Genomic DNA, 21597 nt, shown 5'->3' with positions numbered 1-21597 from the left:
TGATTATATCATAAGATGGCTCCTTCAATCTTGTATTCATTCTTTATCATTTGGACCCACTTCCCTGGTCCCTTGTTATTAACTTCACCATTTTTGGTGGCAATGCAGGGTATATGTGCAATGAGGAAGAGTAAGAGAGGTGCTAGTTAGGTAGACCTAGGTAGTTTTTAATTAGGTAGTCCCTTACCTCCTCAGGGAGTTGGGGGCATAATGTCTTATTAGGAATAAAAAAAATTTTTTCACGGTTAAAAAAATATTAGTACTATGTAAACCCAACCTTCTTAAAGCAGGAATATTTTTCTTTTTGTTCACTATAGTATCTACAGTATCTAGAATAGTACCTGGGAGGTGCTTAGTAAATATTTTTTAAGGGATGAATTGATATAATTAACTTTGGCTCCATCCAGGTACTAACTAAAATTATTGGAGATTTACTCAACTGCCATAAGCTTCTCCCCCCCCCCCCCCCGCCCCATCCGTTGTAAAACCCTCTGCCTCACCCATTAGCCTCATGGAGATTAAAAGCATAAAGTGCTTAGCATGGTGCTGAAAATTCCAACCTGTGGTTTTATTGTTTCCAGGCATCAAAAACTATTTGCTATTTCATAAAACTACCTTTGCCTGGAATTTCTTGTTCTCTTTCCCTTTTAAATTTTTCTTCATTAGTGACATTAAAAAAAATCTCTCAGAGTCTTTCTCAATTAAGGTAGTGAGAGGAAACAAACTCTCAACTGTTGTCTTTTATTATTCTGCTTGGGTTATTACTCTCAATTTCCACATACGCTATATGAGTTTAAGCTGAGAAAACTCTATTGTCCATTCATTGACTTCATTCCATTCATTGGTGGTTGTTTGTGGCTAATAGTTCAAGTTAATTAACTCTAAAGATCTTTCAAAAAAATATCTAGCATAATATCAGAGTAACATCAACATCACATATGTGAAATTGACTTCAAAGTATTAGGCTTAACACAGTATAAATGTACAAATCAATGTACCTTCTTACATGTAGACACAACATGTCCATCTGTGCCTGGAGCTTGACTGAGTGTGGCATTTGTATCTATCTCATTCTAATGGGAGGTAGAGAAAAATAAAACTGGTCTGGTACTTTCTGGTCACTTAATAGCTCAGTGACTTGATAGAGCAGTCTTTCAGATTAATTATTAAAATCATACCTACAATAAATGGAAAAGCCACTTTTGTCTTATAATCACTACTAAATTTACTTTCCCTTATGCTATTTAGATTAATGTAACATATGACTTCTTTTTCATTTACACAATGCTTGACAGTAAAAAGACTTTTTCCTGTTAGCACGTTCAATTCTTGTTAGTAGCATTAAGTACAAGTAATAGAATTGTTAGCCATTTCAGAATTTCTATCACCATAGTCTAGAGGATGAAAACTCTCTGTGCCTGCAAATGTATTTCCTTTGCAACTGAAAATAAATGTGGTTTTAAAGTAGCAACATAATGTATCTTTGGGAATGTGTATACATTTTCAATTTGTTTCACTCTAACCCTCAAAATAAATAAATCTATGGTAGCTGGCTGGCTTCAAAGCAACTTAACCTTAATTTTAAGACCATACTAAAAATATTGTCTGCACGACCTTCCCTAATCAAGTTTGAAAGAGACAGATGGGCCTGCTTTTTCTTTGCACGGTGTTTATCGTTACAATCTACATTTGCTCACATAACACATTAAAAAAATCAGCTGCAGAACTGACATCAGAGAAAGTGATTCCAAATTCTAAATATATATTCTAAATTCAAAAAGGCAACAGTGCAGCCTATATATTCCCTGTTGATAATGACCAAAATCTATTTCAGCAAAAGTAATAAATGTGAAGAAACTTGTTTGTGAAAGGACAAGAATCTTGTAGGTCATTTCTGTTGAAGCTGCTAAGGTGGCACTTGAAAAAATTCCTTGCAGCTTCTTTCCCTTCCTGTTGTCCTCTATAATTCCCAATCTCACTGATGATTTTTTTGACTTACCGAATAAAAGGAGTAGCTATGCTATTGAGATACAGCAAGCATTCATGCTTACTGACATAGCACCAAACTTCCCAAATATTTGATGTTCCTCCCCAGGGAAGAATTATATTTCTTTGCCCATTAATGTCAGACCTGGCCGTAGGAATAGATTCAGCTAGTAAAATGAGTACAAGTGACTTGAGTCACTTTCAGAGGGAAGTTTTTATTGCCAGTGTGTTTTCCACAGTGATCTCTGTGCCAGATCTGCAATGTTCCTGATAAACACTGCTCTGGCAGTCAAGGTCCCAGAGCGAAGACAACATGGAATAGTGCAGTTTCCAGCTTGAAATGACACAGAATGAGAAGAACAAAAGTGTTCTTTTGAGATGTAAAGGTATGGTGACTGGTCACCTGCAACCTCAAAATGTCTAACATTGGTGGTAAGAAGGCATACACCACAATAAAAGGGGCTCTTTAACTTAGAAGGTATGGGAAAAGAAAAAACACACAGCAGAATGGCTATTGGAAGAAAAAAAACACATACAAAACTGCCTAGCACATATGTAATGAGAAATTGTTAAAGGGTTAGAGACTCATTTTTGGGTGACTATTAAGTGTGGTGGGATACAAGTAAAATAATTCATGTATTTTTTAGTACCAATAGTGCAAGAATACTTAATTCCTTTCCTCAGAAATCAAATGATTTTTCATTATAACCTATAATGGGCAATATGATCCATTCACTAATCATGAATTTATGAAATCAGAGAGTTCAGTTCCTATTTCTACCTTTTCCTAGCTGTTTAACTGAGAAATTTATTGTAAGCTGCTTTGTCCTCAAATGTAAAAGTAGAATATGGAACCTATGTCATAGGATTATTGTGATGATGACAGATAATGCCTATTGAAGGTCTTATGTAGTGTGTGGCTTACAACAGCTGCTCAATCAATGTAAATTTTTCCCTCTCAATAAATGGAAAACAAATGTATACAAAGTTATCTAGGGTGTAAACCTATGGTGGCTTAGGGATGGTTAAGAAGCACTAATTTCAGATTTAAACGTTAATTTGCATGAGAGGGTGTTTCATTGATTCTCAAAAGAAAAACATAATTTTAATTTAAGGGCTAAGGAGGACTGGAAGGCTGTTTTGGAGAGACGCTAAGTGAGGAGATCAGCAATGGTTCTGTTTCCTTCTGTCAACAAAGACATTCTGAGAAGACTCCAGCTGGGAAGATGGGGGCACTGATTTATTCTTGTCCTTGGTTAGCTCTTGAGAGTGTTAGATTCAAATCGAGGAAAATAGGAAATTTATATGAAATAAACATGATTTTACAGAAGTTGGTATGTATTGCTATGGTCATTATTACGCATGAAATGTAAGTGCCTGAAAATGCTTACCCACTCTGGTTCCTTTTTGGACAACAGGGCTGCCAGGTCTCATTGGCATCCAATTTAATGCCTCGGTGAGAAAACCCAGAAAGCTTCTAAGGCTTCTGGATCTTATAAGAGAGAATTATACCAGTGTTTCCTTTAATGCATTTTCTGAAAACTCTCATCTCTAAGTTGGCCCTGAAGGGGCAAGGAGTTTCTGACATGGGCAGGTTTCTGGTTTCAGCTCATCACTTTTATTCATCATTTACACATGGCTTTTGACATTCAATCATGGTACAATGGCACAAAATCCTTGGACCTAAAAACACTTTGATGCAACATTAGCTTGATGGCTATGAGTCCACGTAAAAAAAAAAAAAAAAAAAAAAAAAAAAGAATGCCTTCCCCCAATTACTTCATTATTATTATATGGGCTAGGATTTATTCTCTAAAAATTCCTATAGATACATTTGTACATCAAAATAAATCTCCTTGTGCATTTGAGGTGTTACTTGTCAGTTATTACCTCGTGTTTAGGTCCTTTTCCTTTTCTAGCCAAAGCCTATTTCAAATTTTTAAACAAATGGTCTAGACTTGCAAAGTCTATCTTGATCTTCTCCATGTAATGATGTTCTGACAGAGGATACTCAGATGACATAACCAGCGGCACTGTGATGGGCTCTGCCAGCCTAAATGATCTACTGTAGCCTTCTCTCATATGAGTTTATGAGATCACCATTCATATCCTCTAGTGATTCCAATGGCTGATAACATTTCTCACACAATTTAAGAGTTATTATGGCATAGGACAACTTTAGTCATCCAACTGGTCAATAAAGTAAAAGAGAATGTTTGCACTTCTATTCTCTGTACTAATTTATGAACAAGCACAGAGATTAGAGAAGTTGCATGGTAGTTTCAATTTTCTAGATCTAATTTTGGAAAGTTTTATAGTTGAAACATTGAGTTGTCAAACTTCCCCAATTTCAATGATCACAATACTTCTTTTTAGTCAATGCCCTTGAAGAATCTTATAGAATTTTTAGTGACTAATCTTCTGATTTTTTTTTTTTGGTTTCTAAAGCATAAAATAGGATTTAAGTATAAAAATATCATAAGATTCATCAGGGTTTTATTTAAGATGATAGTGAAGGTTTGTGGCTTAATAATCAAAATAATTCTTAAATGGTCTTAACTGAGTGCCTCATTTAGATAGTTGTACTTAATATCCCACACAAATGCAGTTTCGTAGAATTTACTTTAAGTAAGCAAAATCTAGAATATCAAAATGCTCCTGAAATTTTTTCCTTTAAACATCTTTTTTTTAGAATGACAAATACTTTAAAAGATGACACATTTTCCAGTTTACATAAATTTATTTAGTCCTCAGCCTGGGTTATAGTATACTTGTAAACAAGAATCCAACTAGGGGTTGGCCACATCCTTTGTGGCATCTCCATTGTCACCTCACTGAAAACCTTCTTTGGGTACCCTGCTCTCCTTCAGCTTCTGTCCACTAGAGGGTGGGTGGGAGAGACCACGAAAAGACAAAAGGAGAACTGCTGAACAGTTTGATGATGGAGACTAGTTTGAGGATCAATTTAGGAGTTCTTTATGCATATTCATCTTGCCTCTCATCGCCATGGATACATAAGTTGATTTTTATGAATATAGCATTTATAATAGCAATTGACAAGATGGCAGTATATTATACTGAGCCTATTTTTACAACTTGGGAAATAAATGTCGTCCAGATAACTTGAAACGACATAGTGAAAACACACTATGCTAGCCCAGAAAAATCAAGTTTCAGACAAGCAACATCACACTTCTTTCTTCAGATTTTAGACCCCCAGTAAATATTTGGGGAATTGGGTTTCATGAGTGAGAAAATAAGTTATAGTATTGTTTCCAATAATGTCACAATAAGCTGACCTATTCAGACATGTTGAATAATATATTTAAACAATGAAAACAGCAAATCACTTAAGTCAAGGATTGCTGATTTTAGCCTTTTTCATGATTTTTCCTGAAGTCACAAGTACCTACCTATGCTCTATAAATTAAATGATGCTGTTCACTTGGTATTGCTCAGAATGTTGAACACAGATTGCTGCTTAGAATTCCACCACTACAGGTTCACATTTGGTAAGAATTGACATATGAGAGACTAAGATAGAGCAGTAGAAGAAAAATAACAAGGGCAGAAAGAAAGAAACCAAGCCTCCTCTCTGCAAGAAAGAATGAATGGAAATTGCACTCAATTTTAAAATTCAGAGTATTATAACATCCTAAATTTGATCACATACACTGTTCAACTACTTTATAACCTGGAGATATGTATAGGGGTTGGGGTGGGGGAAAGGAAGAAAGGAAGGAAGTGTCTTTCACATAATCATAAATTACTTAATATATAGGGTCGAGTTGTGTTTCTGTCTCTGGTACCCAAATACCTCCACAATCCCACCCTCAACAAGCACACAGATTCAAAAACACAAAAACACTATCCAGAAGAGGAGCCAATTGTTGGCACTGGGCTACTTCTTATTCTTGTACAATCTGCCTTTTTTCCTAAAAAAAGAAAAAGGAAAAGAAAACACTTTACAGCTACTGTTTTTCCTTCTTTTTGTAACACCATAGACACTCCCACGTAGCACAAGCTCAATTCCAGCCAAACTGTGTGTGCGTGTGTGTTTAAATAAAGAAAACAGGTCTTCTAGTTCTGTGTTAGCAAAGTCACCTCTCACTGCCAGTGCTAATGCTAAACATGTAATAATACTTTATTGTCATGAGCAGGAATCTGCTTTGCTAATTAAATGCAGCTGTCAGTAATTACTACTTGTCAGTGTAATCTATTTTAGGGAACTCTGCTTTAAATGATAAAAGATGGGCCTGATACTGAGAGGGTGCAATAGGCAAGGTGACTGCTTACCTCCTTAGATCAGAAACTCACTCCTTTTTATGCTGAATGAATAATGTTTTTATTATGACGATGTCTTAACTAGATTATTCTCTATTTCTTCAGTGCATGAGTGATAAAGTTTACAGTTAAATAGTTTTTTAAGTCTGAAATCTAAATGTCACCCTTTCTTTATAATATCTACAATTTTAGGATATTCACAGTTAGGAATGCATCCTGATGGTAATAGTTGGTGAAGGTTGGTGAACGTATAAGAAAAGTGAAGTCACTGTGATCACTACTGTCACATATTTTGGTTCAGTACAAATGCACTTTCTCATTGCTAGACACCTGGAGTAGACATAGAGGAGAATCACTTTGCCTTTCCACTGATATTCAATGAGGATTTCTCTAGGAAAATATTTAGACTGCAGTTTAGGACTTTGAAATCTGAAAATGAAAATAAAAATCCATGTTTGCTTGTAACATTAATTTTTCTTAACTACTTCTGAAATGAATCTAAAACTCTTATCGCTGTTACATCTGTGACTAAGAGCAATGTCAGGGCAAGGGTAATGGCAGCCTAATTTGCTCCATGGGGTCTGTCCTGGGGCTGCACAGATGCCGGCATCATGTCTGGGGTCGAATTGGGGCAGACCTTTTGTCCTCTCCTCCTCCTCCTCCCTTCCCCTGACATTTGAAATGAATGTGGTGGCAGTGGCAAAGGGAATCTGGAGTCCCCAGGAGTGAAGTAATGGGCTGGTGGAAGCACCAAGCAAGAAAAATAAGTGCAGCAGGAAGTAGAGTCTGACGGAGGTTTGGCATACTAGTGGCTTCACCCCACTGTCGCCACAAGACTTATCGCAGCCCTCAGAGCATCCTGACTGCCTCATCCTTCTTCTCCCACCATCTGCTTTATATCCAACACTCCACCAAGTCCTTGTGTTACTAGATAATTAATTATCTTGTTATAGGTCCCCACGAATTTGGCAGCTACTTTTCTGAATTCAGCACATTATGTAAATATATTTTTTTGTCCCTAGGGAAAAAAAGTTTTTCAGATGGAAAATTACTTTAAAAAGTAGAGTTACCTGGATGCATATTAAAAATATATTAGGCAAAAGGTGCCTAGGATGCATAGGATGCATACTCTAATGGGAGTGGTATAAATTCTTCCTTTCCCCATACCATTAATTCTCACTTTCCCTACTGATATAATTTACATTATTTCAGATAGCTCTAAAAAAAAAAGGTACAAATTCCAAATGATCAAGATCTCACTAAGAGAAACTGAATAGCTACCAAGGTCCTTAAAAAATCAGGTTTGTTCAAAGAGAATAATCAGGATAAACATGGATGATGGATGAGACCTCTGAAAGTTGTGGACGTTTATGGGCTTCTGTCACCTCTCACCACATCCTCAAACGGTCCAACCTATGCTGAGTGCAGATGATCATGTTCCTGGAGTACAGTAGGTGCTCCATGAATAGCTGCTGAATGCATGAGCATGAGCTGTCTTTATATTGAATTGCTGTCATGCTGCCCACTCAAAGAAGATGAAGTAAGTGGGTGATGCTTGTTGGCAAGGGTTTAGGCAGAAGGGCCAAAGGTAGGAATCTCTGCTCTGGTGATGACAAGAACATGCGTTCTGTTTCCTCACATGAGGACACATTGGTTTGTGGTGCTCCACCCTCACAAGATCCCCGTTTTCCTTTTCTGCATTATACCCCTTTCTACATTAAGCTCTCTTTTATCTAATGAGAGGAGCCAAGACAACTTGTGGTTCTCTTATGAAACAATAAAAAAATAAGTCTTTCTTCTCAAACCTATTTGAGGTATTGGAGAGTCCTGGCACAGAGACAGCACCATGCATATCTCACAGAATGGCTGCTCAGCTCAGAGCTGGGTAAGTGAAGAAGGTGTGGATCCCAACTCTTATGGCTGATCTCTCCAAGCAGTAGACTACTGGGCCCAGGGAGGCAACAACAATGAACCATATTTAGAGACTTTATAACATCTTTTCTCAGCATCCTTATTAATGTACCCCTTTTATTTTCAAAAGTCTCCCAGTTCAGATGATACCCTATTTGTAACACATATAAGTCTTACATTTAGCTTTCCAGCATTTCAATATTTTGGATTTTTTTGGGGGGGGGAGTACTAGGGATTGAACCCAGGTGTCCTTAACCACTGAGCAACACCCTCAGTCTGCCCCTCCTCCTTCTTTTGTATTTTAATTAGAGACAGGGTCTCACTGAGTTGCTTGGGGCCTTGGTAAGTTGCTGGGCTTGGAAATTTTAATGTATGTAAAGAACCAGCTGTAGACCAAGAATGTTGATCATTATTCAGATGAAATTCAATCACAAATCACTTCATGGTTGCAAGAGAATAAAACTAGACACTTTCTCAAGGCAACATAATTACTTATTAACCAAAAAGCTATAAAAGCTGTGGTGAGGGTATATGAATATATCCCTTAGTTAAGGTACTTTTTTAAAAAATAATATAGTTAAATCCTCACAAATGCATAAGAATTTGAACGTGAACTTTTAAGTGAAAACAGAAAGGACAAGCTTGGTTCTACTTTTATATTGCTCATGGTTTTCTCTCAGATTTAAGACATAAAAATGAGATTGCAATGTTTACATAACTAGAGAAACAGTAGTTAATGCTTTAATGTATTAAAAGGGGGGATAGTAGAGGATAGGAAAGGTAGCAGAATACAACAGTTACTAATATGGCATTATGTAAAAATGTGGATGTGTAACCGATGTGATTCTGCAATCTGTATTTGGGGTAAAAATGGGAGTTCATAACCCACTTGAATCTAATGTATGAAATATGATATGTCAAGAGCTTTGTAATGTTTTGAACAACCAATAAAAAAAGGTAGTGAAGAATATGATATAGTGAGATATTTGATCCTGTTTTCTTTTTAACTTTAGAAATAATATACGATAATAAACGTGGTCACCTTAAGTGGTTATTATGCAAGTTGAGTATTCCTTATTTGAAATGTTTGGATATGGAATTTTTTCTAATCTTGGAATATTTGCATATTTATAATGAGATATCTTGTGGATGGGATCCAAGTCTAAACACAAAATTCAATTTATGTTGTACATACACCTTATACAGATAGCCTGAAGTTAATTTCATGCAATATTTTGGTGCAATGCATTTTGACCGTAGCCTGTCACATGACATCAACTGTGGAATTTTCCACTTGTATTATCATGTCAGTGCTTCAAAAATATCAGATTATGAAGCATTTTGGATTTTGGCTTTTCAGATTACGTATGCTCAACCTGTAGTTTGTATACTATACTATATTAATGTATTAATGAGTTTAGAGAATAGTGTATTATATATTACATATTTCTGAATATTATATCTTTGAAGGTAATTTATTTTAATTGTATGTATGGTTACTTACCAAGGAATGACACACACACATCTAAAAAGAATTGCTTCCACATGTTTGGTATTAAATACATTAATCAACAGGCAATTTCTATTCCTTGAGTACTAGATAAAGAACTGTAATTTGATTATCATATGCTATTAGTTAGTCTCAGCCTTATTGAATTTTCCACTTTGGTCATGGCAAAAGAATTTAGTTTCATAATTATCTCAAATCTTTAAAAGAAATCAGATTTTTATAAGACATTAAGTAGATACTAATAATTGGTAAAATATAAATTCCTTGCTTTATAAAGAGAAATAAATTTAATCACATAACATGATCATCAAGTATATTCAAAAGAATTTGAATAGTAAAAAAACCTAAAAAGTGAGCTCATACACTATTCTGGAACTGTTAGAAACTTTCCTAACCTTGCAGGTAAGACATAAAAATAAAAACTGTTTAAATTCCCTATAGATACATATTGGGGAAATGGAGACCTAAATCTATTCTTAAAAATTAATAGTTTTAGCCAGGCTCAGTGGCACACACCTATTATCCCAGTGACTCAGAAGTTGAGGCAGGAGGATTGAAAATGGGAGGCCAGCTTTGACAACTTAGTGGCACCCTGTATTAAATAAATAAATAAATAAGGTAAGAAATATAGCTCAGTGGTAGAGCACCCCTCAATTCAAGCCCCAATACTGCAAAAGAAAAAAAAATTAATAGTCTTGGTGACTGGGGGTAGTTTAGTAGGGTAGCCCTTGCCTAGCATGCACAAGGTCCTGGGTTCAATCCCTAGTACTACTCCAAAATTAATAACTTTGATAGGTGGATGGTTATTCTAGATATTTGGAATACTGGGAAAAGAGTACTAGTAAGGTAAAAGAAGGAGAGGTGGAGTTTTCTTGGTTCTCCCAGGCAGACTGGAACCCTCTTCTGCACTGTCTTCCCTGTATCTTCTCCCCATCATCTAGCAAATGGAAGAACACTTGTTTCTTTGCCAGTTGGATTTGCTCTTGTGTTTACAAGCTTCATGAGAGCAAAGACTAAGTCATTACATCCTCAATACCCACCATACTACCTGGCATAGAGTCCTTACTCAATAAATGACTACTGAAAGAGTCATTAGCGATAGAGAGGGAAGCATAACAATGTTACTCAGGCAGAGGGAAAGATAAGATGATTGTTTCTCCAATAAAAAATAAAGTAAATGCTTCTTATGTTCCAGATATTGTACTAGGCAGTGAAGATATGAGTACTGGAGAAGGTAGGAAAGAATGAGTGTATACGGGTGGGAGAAGATGAGAATTGAAAATAACACAATGGAGTGTGATCTATAGTATAGTAGAGAAATAGAAAGCTAGCCCATTCTGGCTTGGGTGTGGGTGAGTGGGATGCACATATGTATGGGGGTAAGAAAATAAATTAGACCAGGAAAGAATATGTAGGCGGAGAGACCAGCACATACAAAGGCATGGATGTGTGAAGAAGCATAGTCGATTCTTTGTTTGGAATCACCCAATTGCAGGGACCTCCTCAAGGAGTGACAGGAGGAGTCTCAGGCCAGGTTATTGGGACAGGAAGGTTGAGCTAGTGAGCCAGCTAAGTTACTTTAAACTTGATCTTGTAGGCAAGGGATGTTGCAGGTTTCTAAGCTGGAGAACTGCATGGTCAGCTTTGTAGTCAGAAGACCTTTCAGAAGCACTGAAGAGAATGGAAGCCCAAGGTTAATAAAGAGACTACCATGAGTCATGTGAGAAGTGCCAGTGACCAGAACTAAAGTAGTAGCACTGGTGCTGGTGAGATAGCTGAGGAGGCAGGATTGTCATGTCTTGGAGACAGACCAGAGGTGGGAATAGGGGGAGATACACAAAACAATCCTATGATACTACTGTTATCCCACTAACTTTTCTAACTTTGTAACTAACTTTCTCTTTGGTTTCTCACTTTTCTTGAATATCTGGGCAGGTGATACTGAGATCAAAGAAGATAAAAATAACAAAGCACTGGAAAAGAAGTAACACTAAAAATGTAAAGGTGTATAAGATTCTCAAGCCCTGCCAGGTATAGTGTCACATGCCTGTAAGCCCAGAGACTTGGGAGATTGAGGCAGGAGGACTGCAAGTTCAGGGTCAGCCTCCTCGGCAACTTATCGATCACCAAAAATAACATCACCACAGAAGACTGGGGATGTAGAGTATAGAGTGTAGACCACTCCCAGCTTCAATACCCAGTACAAACAACAACAACAACCAAATAAATAAATAAATAAGACAAAGCAAACCCTTAAGCCCTTTCTTGTTGGTAGAACAGATTTGGGAGTAACCCTTGACTGCCTGGTCATCCATTTCAGAGTGTACAAGGTATGTGACTAAGATAAATATCTGATTAAGAAAAGAATATTCCATTTATAGACAATTAAAACATAAAACCATAAAACATACTTAGTAAGGTTTTATGGTTGCACAGCAGAGCTTTTCATAACAGTGGGAAACAGTATTGTTTAAAGAGCCAGATCTCAGGGTTAAGTCGGGACCATACATCTGGTCTAGATTTGGAAACAGAAACTTATACCTACTGAATGAAGAGAAGCCTTCGCATCAGCAATCCATCCATCCAGGGCCCATCAATCTTGTGAACCCTTGTACCTGTCTTGTTCTCTGCCCCTGCCCCCAGGTCCCTTTGGTTGCCTCAGCTCTCTGCTTCCAGGATCTGAGATACTTTCAGGAAGAAGCTCTATGTCTGTCCCTTCATATCATGGGCCAAGTGCCATGGGAAAAGGGTGAAAAGAACACAATACCTATTTTGAGAAGCAGTCATGTGGTCCACCGAAGAATTTTCAGGCTTTTTCTGGGTATTCTCAGGAGGGAAGAATCCTTCAGATCCTAGATCTGAAGGATTCTTCTGAGAATCCTTGGAATCCAGATCCTTGGAATCCTAGATCTGAAGGATTCTTCTGAGAATACCCAGAAAAAGCCTGAAAATTCTTCCGTGGACAACATGACTGCTTCTCAAGATAGGGACTGTGTTCTTTTCACCCTTTTCCCATGGCACTTGGCCCATGATATGAAGGGACAGACATAGAGCTTCTTTCTGAGAGTATCTGGAGCTCCCTAATGAAGAGCTTGGCCACTTCTCTATATCCTATGTCCTTGGGAAGAAGGGCTCCTTCCAAGTGCTCTCTGGCCCCAACTGTTTCATTCAGCTCTGAAAAATTAAGGCAATTAGGAACTTCGGGTCATGGGCAGCTGGCTCACCAGATGAAGGAATCCCACTCTTAGACAAAGTCAATTCCCACCACTGCACACAGAGTGCAGATTCAACTATTCAGCAGTATCTTGGCAGACCCATGGAAATCTTCTTAAAAATAGGTTCAATAGTTTGCTAAAATTAACATGGAATAGTTGGTTATTTTAGTGGCCACTAAATGTATATATGAAAATAGTGTGATATGACAACACCAAGAAATTAATATTTATTTAAATTAAACTGCTCCTTTTGTTGCAGGGAAGACACTAGGAAATAGCATTGCTGGATTCCAAGGCCTGGAAATCTAGGGCTAGTAAGTGGGAGCTAATGGCAGCAAAGAAGTCTGTTAATGTGGGGCTTACCAGTGTGTGCTGGAGCCAGCTGATGTGGGTTTGAGTCAAAGCTCCACCCCACTAGCTATGAGACCTTTCTGAGCCTTGATTTCCTCATCTATGAAATGCAAATACTAATGGCATGTTCCACCAAATGCTTCACAAGGGTGAAATGCATTAAGGCCTATACTTCATGGTACATAGAAAAATAAATAAATGTTAGCTAGTATCATTTATTATTTTTACAAGATAAAAGGATGAATGGGTATATATTAGAAAAAATATAACATTGAAGATCTTGAGTTTCTAAGCATTGTAAGCATAAAATGCGAATAGCTGAGTGGTTACCAAAATTAATTAAGTCTAAAGACAGCTAATCAAATTAAACTTAACCTTTTTAGTCAGGTTGCCCAAGTTTTGCCACAGTAGACAAAGAACTTTACCCTTTATACAATAAATTCTATCAGATGTAAAATATGAGAGTTAAAAAAATAATATGTATCCTAAAACATTTAACTCATATTGGATGTAAAGAGAAATAAAAATTTCCAATGCCTTTAGCAAAAACTTTTATTCTTCCCATATACTCTAGAAGTGGATACACATTCCAAAGAATTGTGTAAACATATATAACTGGGCCTTGCATGAAACTATGAATCTCAATTTCTGTGCTTACCACAGGCCTTTAAAGCCAGTAACACTTTCATCCAACCTAAGTCTTGAGACACAAATGTCTTTCTTCATCCAGTTCCATCACAGTAAGAGAATCCAAAGAACCTATGACTTTCAGTGAAGACCAACCAACTCAAATACACTTATGATGAGCATCATGAACCCAATTATGTTTAACCATGTCCAATGATGTTAGGTGATATTAAGGATGATGATGGTGGCAGCAGTTATCAACTACTGCTTCTTGAACCTCTGTGCTAGGCATTTATGTGTGTGTGTGTGTGTGTGTGTACCAGGGACTGAACTCAGGGACTGAACTCAAGGAACTCAAGGACTGAACCATATCTAGTCTTTTTCACTTTTTATTTTGAGACAGGGTCTCATTAGGTTTCTTACAGCCTCACTAAGTGGCTAAGACTGGATTTGAATCTGGTATCCTCCTTCCTCAGCCTCCCAAGCCACTGGGATTATAGGCATGCACCAACACACCTGTGTTGTGTTAGACATTTTATGTAGATCATCTTAAGAAAGTATACAAATGGCATTCCCACTTCCATGTAACAAATAAAATTACTGAGAATTAGAAAGTCTAAGTAATTTGCCCAAGATGCCATAGCTAATAAGCAGTGAAGTAGGGATTCTAATTCAGCCAGCTGTCTGACTCCAGTTCTTGTACTACAATAAACACGTTATTTATGTTGAGGCACATTTGGGATTATTGTGAGTTTTTCATTGACTTGAGTTAGTTAACTATGGTAAAGAGTATTACAGTGACATTTTAATATGTTTCTGAATAGTTCCCCAACCTATACTCAAATAGTAAGACTGTTAATATTTATGATAGGATGGTTATGCTCCCTCATTAGCAGTTTAAAGATTCTGTTACTTAATGTTAATTATGTCTTATATGGCTTTTCCAAAAAAAAATCCACAATTATAATAGACATTCTTCCTTTTGTCTATTTTTAAATTTAAATATTTCAATCACACTATTATCTCACACTCCTACACCAACGTCCTCCTTCTCTCAGGCCACTCCATCTCATACAAGTTATTATTCCACAGGGCTCCCTAAATAATAATGTCCTGAGATTATCATGAAAAGAAAAATGTCTATCCAATATTAAATCCCACATCTTAAAAATCTATGCAATTATAAAATGATTTGAAGTTTCCTCACCTCTGACAAGCCACTTGTAGAATATCCTGCTTCAGTTCATACAGTAAACATTAATGCCTACTGTGTGCAGGAAAGCTTGAGCAGAGAAGGTCTCATTTCACTCTTTCTATAAAACTGTGATTTCTTTTGCATGTACCAAATGGTAACACATAACACTGACCTCTGTTCAAGTTCACATTATAAGGATATTATGGGAGGCATAAAACATTCAGTATCAGATTCTCTGCTATTAAAACCACTTAAGTATAGCATCAGTTCTTAAAGTTGCCTAATTTAAAAGCAGCTGAACCTTAGAAAATTATTGAGTCCATTAAAAACTACATTAAGGTACAGCACTATGCTTAAGTGTGGCTGTGGTTCAGGTTATGTCACTGCTTCATTACAACAGCCTTCCTCAAAAATTTCTTAAGAATCCACTCTAAGTTGAAAACTCTTGTAAATCTCAACAGCTAGCATATATTTGGCTTTAAGACTCAGCTCCAAATTTAAGCAAACTGAAAAACAAAAACCTATTCAAGAGCAGTAGCACAGCACAGTGGATTGTCTGGGCCTAGAATAGAGCTTGAGTCATTTATTTAATCAGCTGAGACCTCAGTTTCCTCATCTCCCCAATGAGGATAATAATAATTATGTTGCCTGTCTATTTCCTGTCTGCAAAATGGGGGATGACAGACTGGCTACTAGAATTTAATGATGGAGCTCTTTGGACAGTGTCAGGAACATTCTAAAAGTTATTGTACATGTTTATTAAATAAACTGTTCAAAAAAGTTCAAGACTCTCCAAACTTTTAATTTCAGACTAATTGAGCGTGTATAATTATTATTCTCAAGAAGATCCCCTCTTCACAAACCACATATAGCACAAGGGGATTTGATCCTATTGTTCAAAGGTATTATACAAAATATAGACAAATACATAAACAAAAATATATAAATATAGTACACATATACATTTGTTTGTGTATGTATACACATACACTTCCATATATTTACATATAAAACTTGCACATATAAAACATGATCCAAAGTCAAGTCAACCATTCAACAATTTCTTAATATTGACAGCTTTCTTTCATACACTTTTCAAGAAGATAATAATCTATTGCACCAAATGTTAATTGATGATAAGATATAATAATGAAAGTTGTATATGAAATTTAGAGTGGTTCATTTATCCTACCTGTACATTGTATGGATCTCCAAATGTAATCTTTTAACTTTACTTTGGATAAATAATAGATATTCTGAAGTGGGTTTGACTTAGATCGGGGATTTTTAAATATAGTTATTAATATCTTGCTTTAGTTGCACTTCTATGAAGGTTAAGATAACATCATTACTCTCAGAAATAAACACTTATTCTACAAGAAATAAAACTTGTCAACAATTAAATTGAATTCCAGAAAACAATTAAACTTTTGTTGGTTTCAAAGAATTCATAGTAAGCTCAGAAAAAAATTAAACAAAAGTTTTCTCAATAGAAACTAAAAATCCCATAATGAAAAGTTTACATATTTTGGCTTTGACCTCCCTTCCCGACAAAAGGACAGGGCTTAGATGGAGATAAATCTTTGGTTTGAATAATTATTCTTTTAACTTGATTTGCTCTCTCCTCTTAAACTATTTACTCTACCTTTAAAAATAGAATTATATTGTCAAACAGTAATTACTCAATTATAATAATTTTATGATATTAAACTATTGGAAAAAGTATTAAGAAATTTTAAAATAATGCATATATAGACAATAAAATATACAAGCATGTATATAATTTCAATGACATAATCTTAGTGTTACTGCTCACTCTATTCCAAGAAGTTTTAGCAAGAAGCATTCTCTCCACCAATAGTTCATTTTATTAGAAGTTACCTTAAGAGTTATTTCATCATGAATGAGAGCTCCTACAATAAAAGACCATCCTGACAGACATGTCAAGAAAGTCAACAAAAATTCTCCTGAACTAAAATTTCCAAAAATACATCCCTTTTTCTGAAAATAAAACAAAAGATAAAACCTTAAGTAATCATTTTTTGTTTTTTACATATAATTGTAAATTTACATATAATTGCATTTTAAGAGACATTATAAAAATCAAGAGATGAGGAATTAAGGAACAAAATATTTGTTGTGTTCTATAAAGTCAAGTTCTTTTGCAATGCAACAGGAACATTTGCATTTATTCACAAATGAATACTAATGACATATTCGGATCTGGCACTGCTCCATAGAAATCATACACAGTGCACACATAGTTATATTACTCTAAAGTATTCAAAGAGCAAGAAGATTAGCGTCAACAACAATTCTCTAAAGTTGAGTCATATCTAAATGACATGGTGGGTTGAGAATAATGGTGGAATTTAGGGTGGAAACAAAGTTGGCTAGTTAACATTTTCCATAATTTTTGCATCAGCAGCTTTTTGTTGATCACCTACTTTGGGCAAGAAGCTGCTTCTCTAAGTAAGCCTCTACTCTACAGTTCTATTACACAGTGTAGGAGTAAGCACCCTGCTTCTAGCAATAATCCTTTCTTGTTTAAAATAACACTCCAGTTTAGTTATGCATATTGTGTGTACTCATGTTCTCAATAAATACAATTTTGAATGAGTAAAAATTCAGTGAGTAAGAATGTTATTCATTCAAAAACATCTGTGTATGTGTGTAAAATGGTAAGGACAATAATGCAAGCCTGATCAAAACAATGAGCAACACCTCCTCACAAAGATGTGAAAGGGAGCAACTTTAAATACTAACATTCAAGCATGCAGTCTAGCTTAATCTAGAAACCATGGCCCAGTACTTGCTGTAATTGTCCATTAAACACCAGGCTTGTAATTTCTCATATAATCTGCTTAGGCATCTATTTGAAAATATTATTTTATATGAGTTCTGATGTTTCCATATATCTTAATAATTGAGAAAAGAGCATTTTTAAATACTGCAGCGAAACTTGGAAGAGACCAGAGTAGTTTTTCTTTTCACTGTTAGAGTGAAAAGGAGGTAGTTAAATGTAAGCAATTGTTTTCTTTCCATCATTATGTGTCTCCTAGCATCTCCTTGTATCATATCACAATTCACTGGTGAATAACTTTTTATTCTTTAAGTAAAGAAGCCTGCTCTGGTGTTCACTTTGAAAAATGACCATTTGTAAACAAATACAGGAAGAAAGGTAAGTAGAATTGTTTTCATTTCTTTTTAAAAAGAATTTCACTAGAAGGAAACACATTAGTTAAATTTTAAATATCTGTTGCAACACAATTGATAGCAATAAAAACATTATTAAATAGTCATATTCAACATCCAAATCTGTGATCCTCTTTTATTGTCTTTTCTTCAACTTTTCCATGAAAAGAAGACAAATACATTTGAACTGAATTATATGTTAAAATTATTTGTATAAAGCTCTGAAATATGTAGAAATCCCTGAGCAAAATCTTTCAGAAACGCCCGCTTTTAATTACTTCTATCAAATTGGTTTAGAAAGGAACTCTGTCACAGAAAGGATGCCCACCCACTTCTGCTCCCGCCCAACCTGACCCTGCATGCTATTTATCAGACTAAGTTTACATAAATCAGAGGGGAGTACAGTGCAATTAAATGTATCCACGAAGTAATATGATATAAAGCACTTTGCAAATATTAAATCTCCCCTTAAGGGATCAATGTTTTCCATGAAGAAACTGTTCATAGGAGAGGAGAAAGAATGAGAGAGAGACCCACCCGCTGAGGACTGGGGAAAGCATGGATCCCAGGATCCCAGTTGCAGCTCCCTTGGGTGGGTCTCCTAAAGCACTCAGGGAGGGATGCCTGAGAGCCCACCAAGCTGAACTGACCTGGGAGTTGCGGTAGAGGTTTGCTGGTTGTGTTCCTGGAACCTCCAGGTAAAGGTATCCACACCAGGCCGGGCGCTGTTACCCTGCTTCCCTGAAACAAGGTGATCTACCAAGTTTCAGGGGCAGGGCAGGAGTCACAGCGCTCCAGTCAGTAGCCAAAGTCATCTCCTGAACCTCTTATCAATAGCAATATGACCACCCCCTCAACTGCATCCATCTCCGGAGTGTGTGCGTGCCTGTTGAGGGTGGGTGGGAAGGGCTGCGTGAATTGGGGCTGTGAGGTGGCGGGGACTGGTAGTGTGGGGCCAGCTCTAAAGAGAGGGCAACCCTCCCACACGTTAACTGAGCCTTTGCCTTTCCCCGCTTGCCCTCCGTTCGGGCTTCACAGCCTCTCACTCCCCTAAAGCTACTCTAAAACTCCAAGCGGCAATGCAAAGCCACCCCCAGAAGTGACCGAGCTTGAGCCCCCAAACTCTGCCAGAGCGCGGTGAAGAGAGTGAACGCTTGTTCCCCCTCTTCCTCTAGGACAGCGCTGGGGGTAGCGCTCTGGAAAAAGAGATTCAGACTGACAGTATAAATTCACCCGGGGAATCGCCCCCGCTATTTTTCATCTCCCACTAGTTTAACCCCCGAGCCCCAGCAAACGACTCAAAAGTCTTCCCGGAGTAGCGCCCCGGAAAACCGCACCCCACAAAGTGCTTTTGGCTGGTACACACGAATGCTTCCTTTTGGAGATTTTCTCCCCTTGTTATTTCCCCCCAATCTACGAGGTCTCACTCAGCCCAGTGTGCTCGAGCCCCTCCCCCGCGCGAGGCGGGCAGTGCGCCCTGCTCACCATCGTCCCCGGCGGCGGCGGCGGCGGCGGCGCGGGCGGGAGCCCAGGGCGCGGTGGCCGGCGGCCGGTCACGCCGGGCCACGGGGCCGTATCTGCGGTCCCAGCGGGCGGCAATTGGTCCAGGAGTTTCAGATGCTCTGGCTTGGGCTCAGCTGAGAGCGAGTCGGCGTGAATGGGAGCAGGCAAGCAGAGGTGTGCGTGCGCGCGTGTAAGAGGCGGGCGGGCTCCCACACACTGGCGGCGGCGGCCGCCGTGAGGTCCTGGGCGGGGAGCCGGGAGGGGGAGGAGGCGGGCGAGAAGTAGTGGAGTTTAGGGCGCGTTTCCTGCACTTCCCCGAGAGACTGGAGCCAGGTGCGGCAGGGCGCGCTCCCGCGGCGCGGGCACTGCACGGGTTGCCGCCGTAGCCCGAGTCCGCGCAGTGTCGGGGACCGCAGACGTTCTGCGGGAGGAGGTGCGCATCCTCCTCTCCTCTCCCCGCGAGGGCACCGGCGCAGCCCCGGACCCCGCAAGCGGAGGGTGAGAGCCTCGGACGTTTTCGGTGACAGCTTCAAGCTGCTCGTTCCCTCAGGATGCACCCAAAAGAGCAACAGTCAGTGTGGTTGGGATCTTCCCTTCCTGCGTCCTCCAACCGCCGGTGCCAAGCTGTGAGGGAGCTCTGCTTCCCGCGGCTTGCGCTGTCACGGCCGCCGCCCGGCCCCCAGCGCGCTGGAGCCGGCAGCTGCCTCCCGGAGACGTGCCCAGCTGTGTGCGCGTGTGTGTGTCTAAGCGAATCTCTTCCCCTCCATCACTCGGGCGCGCAGGAGGGACCAGGTCCCCGGCGACCAGCTGCAGAGTGACTGCCAGTCCACACCCTCCCGGCTCTCTTCCCACCCACCCCGCCCCTACTCCTCCTCGCCCTCCCCACTTCCCAGTGCTCCTCCTCCAGCTGCCGTTCCGGAGCTCCCAAAGGCGGCGGAGAAACCGCATGGAAAGGGAGGAGGAGAAGGGTGGGGAAAGAAGCGCAGGTGTCTTTCGCGGAGAGATGGGCGCACGCACTGGAGCGGCTGGCTGCAGGGGAAGGGCAGGGCCTCAGGCGAAGAAGGGGCGGGAGGGGGAGAGGAGGATTTACCCAGAGGTGGAGGTCCTGCTACTGAGCCACCGGGAGTCCCACCCAGGCGCCAGAACCGCTGGCGAATAGTGCAGTGGGGTTGTCAGGTGGGAGCGCAGGGCTCCTGAGCGGACTGAGGTCTCAGCCTGGGGAACCTGTGGAGGTGACCAGTAATGGTAGAGCTCCGGGACTCAGAGGTCGAAGGGACCTATTCTCTGAGATGCTGAGACATGTCTTTCTGGTATAAAGGGGGTGAGGTGGACACATTCAAACCTTGGGGCACACAGGTGTTCTGGGAGCTCCGGCTTATCTGGCTGAAGAACTAGTGGCTGTGAAGGATCGGGCCGCGTCAGCAGCGGTGCTTTGGGCTGCTGTATGCATCCGGAGTCACAGGGGGCGATCACCATCACCGCTTAGCTGGTAAAAGGAACTCAGGGTTCAGCCTTCTTCCAAGTCCCAAAGTTCCAACGCCCAGAGGCACACTTATCTTCCCAATTTAGTCTTTCTATCCTCTACCTTGTCCCCAGGAAAACAACAGTCCAGGGAACTGATTCGACGTTCTATTTACTGTGGTCCTTGCCTGAATGAAAGGATCCCATATAATCGAAGGAAACGTGTTATTGCTTCTCTCTCAACTCGTTTTCTTCCTCGAAATATATCCATATCCGGTCAAATAACCTGCAAAACTATCACTGTCATTAATAAACCCTTTCCCTCTGAAGTTTTCCTGAAACATACCTCCCCGTTTTTA

General features: G+C 39.1%; 2 protein-coding genes across 8 annotated transcripts in view; one reads left to right on the top strand and one right to left on the bottom strand.

The window, feature by feature from the left end:
- The window catches only part of Hs3st5 (heparan sulfate-glucosamine 3-sulfotransferase 5), a 256107-nt gene extending 236236 nt beyond the window's left edge, over positions 1 to 19871 (bottom strand). For 5 of the 7 annotated variants that reach the window (XM_078019373.1, XM_078019375.1, XM_078019370.1 and 2 more), the window contains exon 1: positions 19760 to 19871. The gene's annotated coding sequence lies outside the window, so the exon portion shown is untranslated. Of the gene's footprint in view, positions 1 to 18924; positions 19706 to 19759 lie in introns of those variants that run through there. The other 2 variants (XM_078019371.1, XM_078019372.1) reach the window with 2 other exon arrangements.
- Positions 1 to 21597, top strand: part of LOC120889121 (uncharacterized) — a 169688-nt gene that overhangs the window by 62603 nt on the left and 85488 nt on the right. Inside the window, exon 2 of the mRNA XM_078018512.1 lies at positions 19621 to 19951. Within this exon, the coding sequence (XP_077874638.1) occupies positions 19621 to 19951 (331 nt within the window). The remainder of the gene's footprint in view (positions 1 to 19620; positions 19952 to 21597) is intronic.

This window comes from Ictidomys tridecemlineatus, chromosome 8, assembly GCF_052094955.1.
Source record: "Ictidomys tridecemlineatus isolate mIctTri1 chromosome 8, mIctTri1.hap1, whole genome shotgun sequence".
Lineage (NCBI taxonomy): Eukaryota > Metazoa > Chordata > Mammalia > Rodentia > Sciuridae > Ictidomys > Ictidomys tridecemlineatus.
Note: the sequence above shows the minus strand (reverse complement) of the source record. Positions and strands in the feature narration are given on the sequence as shown.